The sequence below is a fragment of the Thamnophis elegans genome, chromosome 8 (assembly GCF_009769535.1).
Source record: "Thamnophis elegans isolate rThaEle1 chromosome 8, rThaEle1.pri, whole genome shotgun sequence".
NCBI lineage: Eukaryota > Metazoa > Chordata > Lepidosauria > Squamata > Colubridae > Thamnophis > Thamnophis elegans.
In genome coordinates, this window is record NC_045548.1 from 2,391,851 (window position 1) to 2,404,583 (window position 12,733).

Below are 12,733 nucleotides of genomic sequence, written 5' to 3' on the forward strand. Positions count from 1 at the left end.
CACAAGTATCTGGACATTGAGGACAAAAATATGCTCTTGCTGCAAATAATATGCCTATGTGCAAATAATATACGTGCAAAGGAGGATATTTTCCCCCCACCCTACACCGAGCTACAGATCTGTTCGCCACCATTGCCTATGTGGCAAACGTTTGCATCTGTGAAAACCTCAAGAATGATGGAATTATATATAATATAATATAATAATATAATGTATGTATATGTGTGTGTGTGTGTGCTTCTCAACCTTGGCGACTTTTAAGTCCTGTGGACTTCAACTCCCAGAATCCCCCAGCCAGCACAGCTAGCTGGGGTATTCTGGGAGTTGAAGTCCACAGGACTTAAAGTCGCCAAGGTTGAGAAACACTGATTATATATATGTGTGTGTGTGTGTGTGTTTTATTTGTGCTGATAAATAAATAAAGGGAGACTAGTATAGATCTATTTCAAGCTATTTAGCTCTCATCAGCCAGCCATATCCTTACTGGGATTTGAACCTGGGCTGTATATATATATATATATATCAAATCCCAACAAGGGTGTGGCTAGCTGATGAGAGCTAAATAGCTTGAAATAGATCTATACTAGTCTCCCTTTATTTATTTATCAGCACAAATAAAACACACACACACACACACACACACATATATATAATCAGTGTTTCTCATATATATACATACATTATATTATTATATTATATTATTCAAACCTGTGAGATATATATATATATATATATATATATATATATATATATATATATACATACATACATACATACATACATACATACATACATACATACATATGCTGACATATATGTTATATTTATGCTGATAAATAAATAAAAGGAGACTAGTATAGATCTATTTCAAGCTATTTAGCTCTCATCAGCTAGCCGTTTGGCTAAGACGTTTGCCTAAGATGCAATACAGCACAGGTTCGAATCCCAGTAAGGGTGTGGCTAGCTGATGAGAACTAAATAGCTTGAAATAGATCTATACTAGTCTCCCTTTATTTATTTATCAGCACAAATAAAACACACACACACACACACACACACACACACATATATATATAATCAGTGTTTCTCATATATATACATACATTATATTATTATATTATATTATTCAAACCTGTGAGATATATATATATATATATATATATATATATATATATATATATATATATATATATATATATATACACACACATACATATGCTGACATATATGTTATATTAATGCTGATAAATAAATAAAGGGAGACTAGTATAGATCTATTTCAAGCTATTTAGCTCTCATCAGCTAGCCATACCCTTACTGGGATTTGTGACTTTAAGTATATATATATATACCTCCCACCCTGGCTGGCTGATAAAGGAGTCGTTCTCTGTAGCTCAAATGGTTAACTCCCTGCCTGGGAGGCAATGGAGCACAGGTTCGATTCCCAAAAACTTGGGTATGGCTATAATATTATTATATTATATTATATTATTATATATAATTCCATCATTCTTGAGGTTTTCACAGATGCAATATATATATATATATATATGCAATATATCTATCTATCTATCTATCTATAAACATAAAGGACAACTGAAGGCACCACACTCTCCATGCGGGATACAAGAAGCCCCGCCCCCAAAGCGAGACCAGCAGCAGCTAAAGGAGGAAGGAAACCCGGGGAAGCTGCCTTTTCCCTCCCGCCCAACCAAGAGCGCGCGCGGCGGCCGAAGGGACATGTAGTCATCCCTGGGAGATCCCCGGGAAGGCAAAGCCGAGTCCGGGACTACGTTTCCCGGCATCCTTTTCACCGGGGCAACGATTTCTCCCACCGTCCCTCCGTCCGGGCGCAAAAAAAACCCGTCACGTTTTGTTTATCCCCGGAGCCCCGCCCCCTCCCCCCCCCCACTCCACTCCACTCACGAGGGATGCCGTCACTCCTCATGAATATTAAGGCCGGCGCTGGCGAGAGAGAGAGAGAGAGAGAGAGAGAGAGAGAGAGAGAGAGAGGGGGAATCGCGCCCTTCGTACGAGGCCCGCGCTGATTAATATTCATAAAGGAGCCCGGGGCGGGGCCAGGCCGGGTGGGCGGAGGCGGCCTCCTCTCTCCAGTCTCCTAACGGCGACAGCAGCAGGGTGATTAATATTCATAAAGGAGCCCGGGGCGGGGCCAGGCCGGGTGGGCGGAGGCGGCCTCCTCTCTCCAGTCTCCTAATGCAGTGTTTCCCAACCTTGGCAACTTTCAGTCCTTTGGACTTCAACTCCCAGAATCCCCCAGCCAGCGTAGCTGGCTGGGGGAATTCTGGGAGTTGAAGTCCACAGGACTGAAAGTCACCAAGGTTGAGAAACACTGTCCTAATGGCGACAGCAGCAGGGTGATTAATATTCATAAGGAGCCCGGGGCGGGGCCAGGCCCCGGTGGGCGGAGGCGGCCTCCTCTCTCCACTCTCCTAATGGCGACAGCAGCAGGGTGATTAATATTCATAAGGAGCCCGGGGCGGGGCCAGGCCCCGGTGGGCGGAGGCGGCCTCCTCTCTCCAGTCTCCTAATGGCGACAGCAGCAGGGTGATTAATATTCATAAGGAGCCCGGGGCGGGGCCACGTCGAGTGGGCGGAGGCGGCCTCCTCTCTCCACTCTCCTAATGGCGACAGCGGCGGCGGCTGCAGCGGCGGCGGCGGCGGGGCTGAGCCGAACGGAACGCGGCGGCACCACCGACGGAATGTTGGCGGCGGCTGCATAATCCGGAGCCCCCTCCCCGCTTCGGAACGCGGCTCGCCCGGCCGTTCCGCCATGGAACCTGCGCAGCAGCTTGGAAGCAGCCGAGAGACGCCGCCGCCGATGGTCGGCAAGGGGGAGCGGCCGAGCCACTCGGGCCAAGCGGGAACCGAGAGCGGCGGCGGCGGCGGCACCGGCCCGTTGGAAGGAGGCGAAGGCACCAGGACGGGGCTGGTCGGCGGCGGTCACCAGCATCAGCAGCACCGGCGGAGGCGGCGAGGGGCCGCGGGGGCTTCCCCGGCGCTGGCGGCCAACGGGGCTCCTCCAGCGGTCCCCGGCAGCGGCGCCAACTCCCTCCTGTTGCGGCGAGGCCGGCTGAAGAGGAACCTCTCGGCGGCGGCGGCGGCGGCTTCTTCGTCTCCTTCCCCCGCCGCCGCCGCGCTGGGGACGCGCAGCCTGGATCGGAAGACGCTGCTCCTGCTGCCGAAGCCTCCCCGGCAGCTCCAGCCCTTGCAAGCCCCCGAGCGGGACTGGGTGCGGCGGGACCTCCAGCGGGGATGCCTCCACGTCTATTACTCCTACCACCACCATCATCCCCACCAGCAGCAGCAACAGCAGCAGCGGGGAGGCGGCGGCGGAGGAGGAGGCTGCTCCCTGCTGCTGCCCGTGCTTTGCAACCTGGAGACCACGGCCGCCCAAGTGGCGCTCCGCCTGCTGCAGCTCGGGCACCGGGGAGGCGGCAGCAGCAGCAGCGCCGTCCGGGTTTGGGGCAAGGCGGCTGCAGGAGCAGCAGCCGAGGCTCCGCTGAGCCCGAAAGAAGAAGAAGAGGAGGCGTCGGCGGCGTCGGGGGGTGATTTGCTCCTGCAACCGGCTTCTCTGGGCGGGAAGGAAGAGACCCCGGCGGGGAGTTTGACCCCGATCCCAATGGGGAGAAGGCCCCGGAGCCGTCGAGGGGCCGCCAACGGAGCCGGAGAGGAGGAGGAGGAAGGGGCGGCTGTCCGGCCCAGGCGCCTGGCTCTCAGCGGAGGAGGGGAGAGCGGGCAGGCCAGCCTCTCCCCTTCCGACGGCAGCCCCGGACGGGCCTTCCCGCCGCCTCCTCCTCCTCCCCGCGCGGAGCTCTACCTGTCCGGCCCGCCGCTCTCCTGCCCGTCCCTGCTGGGCGGCTCGGATACGGAGAGCTTCAGCCCCAGCGCCGAGAGCGCCTCCGACCGCCTGGATCCGTACAGCGGCGGCGGCGGCTCCTCTTCTTCTTCCTCGTCGTCGTCTTCTTCCGAGGACTCGGAGGCGGATCTGGCGGCCAAGGACGACGGGGCGGCAGCGGCGCCTGGAAGGAACCAGCCCCGACGGTTGCTCGCCGGGAGAGCTTCGGGGGACTCCCCGGGCAAAGGGAAAGCTTCGCGGGGAAGCGCCTCCGCCGCTGCTGCTGCTGGGGAAGCCGCCTGCCAGCAGCAGCCGCCGGCCTTGTACGTCCAGCTCCACGGGGAGACGGCCCGACGGCTGGAGCCGCACGAGAAGCCGCTGCAGCTCCAGAACGACTACCTCTCGCAGCTGGGCTTCCGGGACCTGTGGCGGGTGCAGGAGGAGGGCATGGACGCCGAGACCGGCTGCCTGATCCGCTTCTACGCAGGTGGGTCGGGGATGAAGGGGAGGCGGGATCCCGGGGGCTCCGAGGAGCGTGGGAACCGTCCGTTCCCCCCCCCCCGGGCCGCGTCTTGGGTTCTTCCCCTCCCGAGGACAGAAGGATGGCATTAGCCCGGCGTGGCTTCAGTAGGGAAGAGTTGACCTCGTGTTGCTCAACCTTGGCAACTTTAAGACCTGTGGACTTCAACTCCCAGAATTCCCCAGCAGTGGTTAGGACAGTGTTTCTCAACCTTGGCAACTTTAAGACCTGTGGACTTCAACTCCCAGAATTCCCCAGCAGTGGTTAGGACAGTGTTTCTCAACCTTGGCAACTTTAAGACCTGTGGACTTCAACTCCCAGAATTCCCCAGCAGTGGTTAGGACAGTGTTTCTCAACCTTGGCAACTTTAAGACCTGTGGACTTCAACTCCCAGAATCCCCCAGCCAGCGATGCTGGCTGGGGGATTCTGGGAGTTGAAGTCCACAGGTCTTAAAGTTGCTAAGGAATTCTGGGAGTTTGAAGTCCTCCGGTCTTAAAGTTGCTCAGGAATTCTGGGAGTTGAAGTCCTCACGTCTTAAAATTGCTAAGGAATTCTGGGAGTTTGAAGTCCTCAGGTCTTAAAGTTGCTAAGGAATTCTGGGAGTTTGAAGTCCTCAGGTCTTAAAGTTGCTAAGGAATTCTGGGAGTTTGAAGTCCTCGGGTCTTAAAATTGCTCAGGAATTCTGGGAGTTGAAATCCTCACGTCTTAAAGTTGCTAAGGAATTCTGGGAGTTTGAAGTCCTCAGGTCTTAAAGTTGCTCAGGAATTCTGGGAGTTGAAATCCTCAGGTCTTAAAATTGCTAAGGAATTCTGGGAGTTGAAGTCCTCACGTCTTAAAGTTGCTAAGGAATTCTGGGAGTTGAAGTCCTCAGGTCTTAAAGTTGCTAAGGAATTCTGGGAGTTGAAGTCCTCAGGTCTTAAAGTTGCTAAGGAATTCTGGGAGTTTGAAGTCCTCAGGTCTTAAAGTTGCTAAGGAATTCTGGGAGTTGAAGTCCTCCGGTCTTGAAGTTGCTAAGGAATTCTGGGAGTTGAAGTCCTCAGGTCTTAAAGTTGCTAAGGAATTCTGGGAGTTGAAGTCCTCAGGTCTTAAAGTTGCTAAGGAATTCTGGGAGTTTGAAATCCTCAGGTCTTAAAGTTGCTAAGGAATTCTGGGAGTTGAAGTCCTCCGGTCTTGAAGTTGCTAAGGAATTCTGGGAGTTGAAGTCCTCGGGTCTTGAAGTTGCTAAGGTGACCTAGGAGTATTTGAATGGAGAAAATAGTACCACTAGTTGGTGAGATGGGGGGAAATCCGGCTCTAGGGCAGGGGGTCACCAACCTTTCGGACCCCCAGGGACCACTAAATCCATCATTTTAAACCCCGCGGATCACTAATATGATTTTTTTTAAAAAAAAAAGACTTCATTTATTTAATGTATAGGCCGCCTAATCCCGGAGGACTCCGTGGTGGCTTACAATGAAAGAAGGAAAAAAAGAAAAAGAAAAGCAAAATAAATAAAAAATAATTTAAAATTCACAACACACATACGTTTTAATCGGGGCCGGACCTTAACGCTAAGGTCAACAGCCCCCAGGCCTGCGGGAACAGCCAGGTTTTAAAAAGCTTTCCTGAAATCTTTAAAAAAAGATACATAGTATTTAGTGGAATACAAAAAAAAGCAAATAATTTTTTCTGCAGACCACCAACATTTTCTCACAATGGTCCCTGGGCCAACCAGTTGGTGACCACTGTTCTAGGGGGAAAGATGTGGTTGGACTGATGGGCTACCTGTGGCTTTTATCTTGGTCGGTGTTACTTTCATGGAGCTTTGGAAGGTTTCCAGAAACGGATCAAAAATGTCCTGAGTTCTGATCCCTTTTGTCTAGGTTTTCCCTTGCCTGTTTATAATTAGGTTAGAAACAGGAGCAGTTCTGAAGAAAGAGAGGGTGCAGAAGATCCGTGAGAAAATAGACCACCTGACTGGCCTGTGGAACTTGCTGGTCTAATTGGGTAATTTCTTCAGAGGCTCATGATGGCCAAGGAGTAGAAAGTTGTCTGAAGAAACTTGTGGGTCAGGCATGTGGAAGGGTTTCCTGCTATCTGCAGATAATTCTTGTCTCTCACACACACACCCTCCAAATTTGCAATAAGAGAAGCAGGTCAGAAAATTTACTACTTCACCTTTAGCAGAGAAAGCACCAGATACTTACCTGTACCTGTTTATTGAGGCACCTGAGTGGAAATTAGGGGAATGCTGTTTCAAGGCAATGTGCACTCCTTTCATTAGGTATAAGGAAAAAAAAAATACATGCCTATGGGAAAGATTAAATATTTCTGTTTTCTAGGTGGAACTAATTTCCGTTTACAAAATGGTGTGTGTTGGTTTGTAAAAGTGTTCTGGGGCAAAATAAAAATACAGGTATAAAGGAAGTCTGAAGATTGTCAGAAACAGCTATTTAACCTGTGGTTTATTTATCTGAACAAGCTTTATTTACAGTCGTAAGGCCAAACACGCTTCCTGGCCCAGTTTAGATTGATTGAATCTGGGAATGAATTTGTGTTTCCCATGGGTAAAAATCATTGCATATTAAAAGATGGAGAAGGCTAAACATTTCTCTGATATTCAATTCACTTTAATTTCCTAAGATCCTTAATGCTAAATGTAATCTACCAGCTGATTCTTTCTGTTTTACTATATCTTGATCATCATCTTAAGTTCTAAAAGATGGTTTTTTTTTAGTTCTTGATAGAAAGCGAAATTTATATGGATCTTGTTTGTGACTTTTAGTTCCAGATTTCATCTTGGTTGTAAGAACGAAATGGATAGGATCTGTAACTTTGAATGTAGCTTCTTCTTGAATATTGCTTCTTCCTTTTTAAAAAAGCAGCTATCAGTAAAATACAGGTAGTCCTCAAGTTATGACCACAATTGTGACAACATATTGTTACTAGGTAGTTGTTAAATGAGTCACATCCAATTGTACAACCTGGTTAAGTGAATTATTGCAGATGTTAAGTGAATCAGATAGTTGTTAAGTTGACTTTGCCTATCAGGAGTTAGCTGGGAAGGTCAAAAATGGTGGTCACATGGCCCTGGATGCTATAATTTAGTGGCGCCAAACCTTTTGGACAAAATGTTTTTTCCGTGGACAGGAAGGGGTGTTGTTTTGCATGCTGCCTGCATCCCACGAATGGGGCTTCGCTAGCTCGTGTGGCCCTGTTACAAGCCACGGACTGGTGCCAGTCCATGGACCGGGATTGGAGACCCCGCTGTAACTGTTGTAAATATATGTTGGGTACCAAGCTCCTGAATTTTGATTATGCGATCATGTGGATGCTGTAATAGTGGTATTAGGACCGATCATGGTTTTTTTGTGTGTGTGTTGTAATTTAAAACAGTTACTAAACAAGTGGTTATTGAGGACTACCTGTATTAGGGCATTCTTTAAAAAAAATGTGTAATATTTTGATAATGAGACAGCCTTTTCCAACTGGGTGTCCTTCAGAAGTTTAATTATGGTAGTTGAACATGAGAGTTGAAGATGCTTGCTTGGATTACCAGACTTTAACAGTTGGTGATGGTCCTCAAATTAATGTCCTCAAAATGGTCATTATGAAGTTCCTTTTCAGAGAACTGAAACATATCCTCGGGTGACTTTGGTGGAAAACATCTGTTTATAAATGTTGTGTATAATTATTAATACTGAGGGCCTGATAACACAGACTGTCTCGGAGGTATTTGGAGTGTTCCAAATACTTCTTACATAACTTTATTTGTTATGATATAAAGTTAAGCTGCTGCTTGTAAGTTGCAGCATATTTTTCTCTGCCAGTTAGTAGCTACTACATGTTTGGATTGTTTAATTTTAAAATAAAAATGTTTAGAGGGTAATAAACGAAGAGTTATAGTTGGTAGGAGTGGAAGTATGCAAAAATTATAAACAGAATATCTGAATACTTCATTTATTAAGATTCACAGTAGAACTTTGGATCCCGGTGATTTTATCTGATGGGAATGTTATCTTTGAAGCACTATAAAAACACTAATTTGACAGGTGCTACCAATATTTTTCTATGCACCATTTAAAGCTTTAGATCAGTGTTTCTCAACCTTGGCAACTTGAAGATGTCCGGACCTCAACTCCCAGAATTCCCCAGCCAGCATTCGCTGGCTGGGGAATTCTGGGAGTTGAAGTCCGGACATCTTCAAGTTGCCAAGGTTGAGAAACACTGCTTTAGATATCCTCTCTCCTTTTAAGTCTAGCTTCACCCTTGCATAGTTGTGATGTTTCAAACTGGCCCATTTAAATCTTGCTTAAAATACCTGCCTCTCAAGAGCTTGAACATAACATTCATTTTTGCACTCTGCTGGCCTTTTTGCAATTGCAAGCGTTGATTCTAAAGCTGCGGCAAGAAGTAATTCACTTGATTAAGTGAGATTCCTGAGGGCATGTGGGGAGAAGGAACTAGAATAATCTAGGCCTTTGCAACAGGAGGGAAAAATGTGTGCCGAAGCCTTACAAGATCAATTCTCTTTCAACCTGACCCGCTTCCTTTTAGTGGAGTTATCCGTGGAATGCTTGTTCCCACAACAGAATGATGAGAAAAACGAGTTATTTTGTTTGAGATGGCTGTTTGTTCTCTCAGCAACGATGATACTAAAAGGAAATAGAAGATTCAGACTTGAGGAAAGTATGTGACAAGTGCTCGGAAGGAATAATTGACCCAAGTTGTCCCTTGGAAACACCTTTCATTAAAAACCCGATTGGAAAACAAAGTGAGGAATATTTCGGAATAAACCTTAGGTGCAAAGGCTTACTGCTTTGATGTGCAAATGCAGGCAGGGGATGATGGGCAGGTTTAGAGAACCGTTTTAATAAGTTTATGCCTTGTATATTGGGGGGGGGGGTCCTCTGTTTCAGGTACAGCTTCCAAAATATGCTTTGATGTGTTTGGTAGCAGGAACGGTTCCACCACAAAACCGCGTTCGACTAAAGCGCGCTCGACGAAACCGCGTAGCTGACGTCATCACAGGGTGACAACAGCGCGGAGATAGAAGCACGCTGTAAACGCTAAACCTAAAATTAACCCCTAAACCTGTGCATTCGCTGGCTGGGGAATTCTGGGAGTTGAAGTCCAGACATCTTCAAGTTGCCAAGGTTGAGAAACACTGACCTAGAGACACATACCAAGGAGCAATTGAGTTCTGTTGCCTCTTACCAGTTTTGTCCAGTTTTACTTTGCGTGGGCTGTTAGTCCTATCTATCAAGAACTCAAAGGGTCCCCGCCCTGCTGATTTCTTTATTGCCTTTCATTATTGGACCGTGTTACTTAAATTTTGTAAGAGCCTCTCCTCTTGGCGATGGCGGTATTGATATACCTCGGAGCATTCTGTGCAATTAAACTATCCATCTGTTCAACTCGGAACACTCGACGCTTCGTACAATCTGTTGGTGATACGCAGCCCCACGAAAGCCCTCAGAACAAGCGTAAAAAAGAACTCAGAGCTCTCATCCAAACACTTCCCACCAGCTTTCTGCTTGCTTTTGTTTACCGAGTGGTGTTCTCTTACAAATTCAAAGGCTACCTAGAAAACCTCCCCTGTGTTCCATGCTTCCTGCTCTTGAGTAATATGGATGAAGTTTAGTTCTGCAGAAGCAGCTGAGACATAAGTGCTTTGTTTTTTAAAAAAAAAAAAACTTTTCACGTAACATTTTGGAGAAATGCACAGAACTTGGGCGTAGCACGAGGGTCAGTGGAAGATGGACCTGATAGCAAAACATTAACTTCATATCTTGTTTAAAAGATTTTTATTTTCCATTTTTTCATTTTCATACACTCACATATATACTGTGCATAGCCGGAACCATACGACATTAAACAATAATCGCAGCAATTCCTCTTGTCAACAATACCCCAAAAACTAGAAACCCAATATACCTCTTCCACTATCCGTACACCTCTTTCTTCCATCCCCCTCCAACTTTCGTTCTTCCCTCCAACATTCCCCTCTACCCTACTTCCCCTCCCCCTCTACCACTCCTCTCTCCCGATCCACTCCCTCCCTTCCTTCTCACCCTCCCTCCCCTCCTCTCTCCCGCCCTCTCTACCCATCTTTCTTCTATCCCACTCCTCCTCCCCTTGGTGTATTTCCACTATATGTCAATGTACTTAACTTATCCTATTTTTACAGAGAAATTAAAGAGAAACAGTATACATGTGAAATCGCATTACATTGAAATCTAACACATCGTATCTAACCTAGTATATATCCCTCCCTCCCCCCTCCCCCCAACACCCCCCCACCCTCCCCCCACTGACTTCCCAGAGCCCGTACACGGTATAGATTTTTAACAAACACAGTCTAAAATATGTTGAGAAAAAAGAAATTAAAAAAAGGGGTTAAAAACATCTCTACATTGATCTTAGCTTCTTCTTGCTTAGCTAACTTTAAGCAATTTGAATCATTCCTGATCTTAAGCATAGGCTAACTGGAATTTCTTGGTCCCGTGTTTATTTTGTATATAGTCAATCCATTTTTTCCAGTCTCGTTTATATCTCTCATTTGAGTGATCTTTAAGATATGCCGATATTTTAGCCATCTCGGCTAAGTTTGTAACTTTCAATGTCCATTCTTGAGTTGTAGGCAAGTCTTCCTTCTTCCAGTATTGCGCCACCAACAGTCTTGCTGCCGTTATTAGGTGCAAAATCAAGTTAGTCTCTAACTTCATATCTGTAAAGCTGTGAATTGTGTGAAATGGCTTGCCCTCTTTCTGCTATCAACCCATTGTGCAAAGGAATGCAGGTATAGTTAATCTCTTGCTACCTCTGCCCAAGGAAGGTATCTTTGGGCGTCTGGGGTTGGAGACTCAAGATGTCTCCAAGGTGCTTTCTTGTTCCTTCAGCTCCTCCCCTGGTCTAGGAGTGAACAATTGAATCGGAGTGGTCTTCTGAAAGGAACTATATACCCTGCTCTAGTTTAAGATTATAGGGGACCGGGCCTTTTGTTCCATGTGCAAGTAGATAAGGGCCAACTGATTTAACCCTTCCTTTCATCTCCTAGCTACAGTGCTGGCTATCAAGAGGCCAATTCATATCCATATATCCCTGGTCCTTTTCTTAAAGGTCAACCCCTTCCAACATTTCTCCACATCCAGTAACATTTCCCCACTGTCATCCTTCTGATGGAGTATTGAATATTGTCCCTGTGTCCACTACCCTTGCTTTAATTTGTGGATTTCTTGGCTCCAGTCTTCTGCCAACAGCAGTTGATGTGCAACTGCTGTTATTTTAATTTTTTTTTAAAAAATAAAAATAAACAAGATTTATTTTAAATCTTGGCTCCTGAAAATGGAGCCACCAGAAAGTTATTGTTTCTAGAAGGCAGGGCATGAGACTGAAAACATTTTAATTCTATTCCACTCTATTCTAAATCATGTTTGAAGAGTTTGAGATAGTGACGGCATCCCTTTCAACTCCAGTTTTTGATGACAGAGAAGAAGGTATCTGTTCTTTTCAATCTAGGTTGCAGAGCTAGAAGCACTCTTGTTTTGCTGGTCAGAAACAATGGTTTAATGGTTTAATATTCTGGAATGTTTCACTGAAATTTGCCAGTTTTTACTAACTATATAGCAATAGCAGTTAGACTTATATACCGCTTCATAGGGCTTTCAGCCCTCTCTAAGCGGTTTTACAGAGTCAGCATATCGCCCCCAACAACAATCCGGGTCCTCATTTCACCCACCTCGGAAGGATGGAAGGCTGAGTCAACCCTGAGCCGGTGAGATTTGAACAGCCGAACTACAGAACTGCAGTCAGCTGAAGTGGCCTGCAGTGCTGCAGGCTGCATTTAACCACTGCGCCACCTCGGCTCATATATTGTATGAAATCTTAACATGCTCTAAACCATTGTTTCTCAACCTTGGCAACTTGAAGATGTCCAGACTTCAACTCCCAGAATTCCCCAGCCAGCAGCGCTGAGCTAAAAAAAAACACAAGGGAATATAGGACGGGGAATGACACGGGTGGGAGGGTGGGGCCAATCAGAGGTGGTATTTGCCAGTTCTCCGAACTACTTGAAATTTCCGCTACTGGTTTGCCCGAACTGGTTCGAACTGCCTGAATACCACCTCTGATACAAGAGTAAGAACACTGTGATCCAGTTCAGAATATCATCCGAATCTTAATCTCGCTTTTCTCCCATCCGTCATATCGAGATATTAGGTGCCACAATTCGATCCCTCTCTAAAATCAACTTTCTAACTAGCAGGTGGATTATGCACAGCTGATAAAAATCCAATTTAAAAAAAAAAGAGGGTTCCCATTGAGGAGATCTGTCGGGCGGCCACTTGGTCCTCGCTGTCTCCGAGGTGGCACA

The 12,733-nt window shown here is 46.6% G+C and overlaps 1 protein-coding gene across 1 annotated transcript in view; it reads left to right on the forward strand.

Annotated features, from left to right (window-relative positions):
* Nucleotides 1-2,622: 2,622 nt before the first annotated feature.
* PHLPP1 (PH domain and leucine rich repeat protein phosphatase 1) overlaps nucleotides 2,623-12,733 on the forward strand; it is a 162,342-nt gene continuing 152,231 nt past the window's right edge. Inside the window, exon 1 of the mRNA XM_032222732.1 lies at nucleotides 2,623-4,346. Coding sequence (XP_032078623.1) covers nucleotides 2,795-4,346 — 1,552 coding nt within the window. The 5' untranslated portion in view covers nucleotides 2,623-2,794. The remainder of the gene's footprint in view (nucleotides 4,347-12,733) is intronic.